The sequence below is a fragment of the Plasmodium fragile genome (genome assembly GCF_000956335.1).
Source record: "Plasmodium fragile strain nilgiri unplaced genomic scaffold supercont1.48, whole genome shotgun sequence".
Classification (NCBI taxonomy): Eukaryota; Apicomplexa; class Aconoidasida; order Haemosporida; family Plasmodiidae; genus Plasmodium; species Plasmodium fragile.
The window spans coordinates 158,489-161,152 of NW_012192628.1; the positions used below are offsets into that span (position 1 = coordinate 158,489).

General features: G+C 42.5%; 1 protein-coding gene across 1 annotated transcript in view; it reads right to left on the reverse strand.

The window, feature by feature from the left end:
- Positions 1 to 2,097: 2,097 nt before the first annotated feature.
- The window catches only part of AK88_03882 (uncharacterized protein), a gene marked incomplete at both ends in the record, with an annotated part of 9,197 nt that continues 8,630 nt past the window's right edge, over positions 2,098 to 2,664 (reverse strand). The window contains 2 exons of the mRNA XM_012481492.1: positions 2,098 to 2,226; positions 2,343 to 2,438. Coding sequence (XP_012336915.1) covers positions 2,098 to 2,226; positions 2,343 to 2,438 — 225 coding nt within the window. The remainder of the gene's footprint in view (positions 2,227 to 2,342; positions 2,439 to 2,664) is intronic.

Sequence of the window (2,664 nt, forward strand, 5' to 3'; positions counted from 1 at the left end):
TTGGATCCAAGTTGCACGCGACTGAAAATGGCACAGTACAGGAACACAAGGCGGATATGCCGTGCGTCCACTCCGTTTCAGTGGGCGCACCCGGAAATATGCCGCATGGACATTGACACCTACGTGCTCACAACGCGCATAAAAAACATGCAACGCACAAAAATGGCGCCCCCTGTCCGCCGCGAGATCAACAGGAAAATACACGTAGAAAAATCAGGCGGCGTGGCAACTAAGGGAAATTTAAAAAATTGCCCAGGCAGAGCGCCGGTTAAGGAAAAAAAAAAAAAAAAAAAAAAAAAAGAGAAACCAGGAAAATCATAAAAACAGTAAGAAACATTCAAATGGCGAAATGCAGAGCCAAAAAAAAAAAAAAAAAAAAAGGAGCAACAAAAATATGGCCAAGGCATATAGCTAAAAATGGAGAAACGGAAAAATCAAAAATCAAAACCGAAAAAAAAAAAAAAACGGCCAAATCTTCTCTTCCCCTCTATTTTAAAAGAACTAGCAAATTTTTTGAAGTATCACAAAATGGGTAATTTTTCAGTTCTTGGCCAGAAGAGAAGAAGAAGGGGGAAAAAATAATTACAAGAAGGGGTAACCGCACCGTCGTGAATACTATATTTTGGGGGTAGGGCGTTCGCCTAAACATTCCCCCCTAAGCGTTTGCAGAGGTCGCCATGGCACAGGGTGCCCGCCCGCCTCTCATATTACACAGAGGACGTATGCGCATGTACATGTACCATAGGCATACCTGCAAAAGCACGCATACGCGTGGCTGCGCTTAGCGGCATGTAGAAAATGGGCACCCCCCGTTCTAACTCTGAACAAATGATATATTCCTAATTGGTAAAAGTAGGTGAGCGCGCGGCCAAACACGTGCGCAAGGTTTTACATGGTTACCAAAAAGGGAAAAAAAAAAGAAAAAAAAGCATAATATAGAAAGGCTAATAATAAATGTAGGCGCAATGAAACGCTGCAAAAAAAAAAAAACGCAGACCATTTGTACATCGCTCTATGGCACAAAATTGCGGGAAATAAATCGTTCCGTGAATTTTTTTTTTTTTTTTTTTTTTTTTTTTTTTTTTTTTTTGCCATCTATACATTGTAATGTTAATACTGGGAGAATATACATGTATGCACACCCGACAAATGGGGAAAAAAAAAAAAAAAAAAAAAATGGAAGAAAATTTATCCAGACTAAGTTTACACATCTCCACACGCTTCAATTTTTCCTACTATGGACGCGGTCGCCTGTGTACATTTAACTTTTTACGCGCAGAGTACAAACGGGACATTCGCGTCAGACACTGCGACTGACCGATGTAGACGCACTGCTCGCCAGCGCGTCTGTTTTTTTTTTTTTTTTTTTTTTTTTGCCAATTCGTCTTCTCTGCTGAAGGGGGGGACGCTGTGCAATTTTATGCGTGCGTGTAACGGATATGCGCGCCAATGTACCCCGCCTAAATATACACAATGGCGCACTCCTGCCCGTAGTACGCGCGCATACCCGCAGTGTGCGCACGTGCACCCCCGCACGCAAAAAAGTCTTCGAATCTTCGCCTCGGTGGAATCAACAAAAATTGGGGCGCATTTTTTTCTCCATTCGCAAAATGGAAGGTGTAAAAAAAAAATGGTGTCCAGATGACTTTTCTCTTTTTTTTCCCCCCCCTTTCTGCATGGGTCATCCTTCTGTTCTCCTTTTACTCTTTTTTTTTTTTTTTTTTTTTTTTTTTTTTTTTTTTTTTTTTTTTTGTTAACTCTCCGCGTCGCGACAACGGTAAAATGGACGCGATGGTGGACGCGGCGGTAATTTTATCATTTTTGATTCTTTCCTTTTATTCCTGCGCACGTCCCATCGCCAGACTGCTTCGCCCTAATCAGTCGCAGGGATGGACGCCCCTACGGGACAGACATACACAACGCATTCTTCTCTGCACCGGGGAAAAAAAAAAAAAAATATATATATATATATATATATATATATATATATATATAACGTGTAGCGGGAAAATCTCGTGCGTCCAGCGAAAACGACAGTTGCGTTAATACCCGGGAGGGACTTCCACGCCGCCTATCATGCCGCCCCTCTGCTCCAAGTCACCTGCTGCAATTGTCCACCACGAAATTGTGAAACCGAGGAATGAAAAAAAAGTCACCCCTTTCGACACACCTCTCCTGGCTACCCAGGACGATTTTAATCTTCTCCCCTGCGTCGACGTACCCCACCTGCAAAAAAAAAAAAAAAAAAAAAAAAAAATGCATGGATGCAGACACAGTAACGAGGCGATCGCAACAAAAAGACAAAATGGTGGGGAGTAATGTGCCTCCAAAAGGAAGCTTACCAAGTTGTGGTGGAGGCTGTTTGAGCTGTATGTTTCTCCTGGAATCATCCGGACGCTGTACAGGCTGAGGTTCACCTTAACGTCGCTAAACAGGTTCTGGGTGGGGAGAAAAAAAAACAAATAAATAAACATAACACAAGGATCAGTAGCACTCATTAGTTGCCACTCAATAGCTGCCACCCCCGTTGCGCTCTTTTTTTTTTTTCTTATTCCTTTTTCGTTCCCTTCATGGGGGCGCTTACCTTTTGGACGAGGGGCAGACTTTCGCACGGGGAAAAAACCTCCTTGAAATGTGGAATGCCTGCAAAAAAAAAAAAAAAAA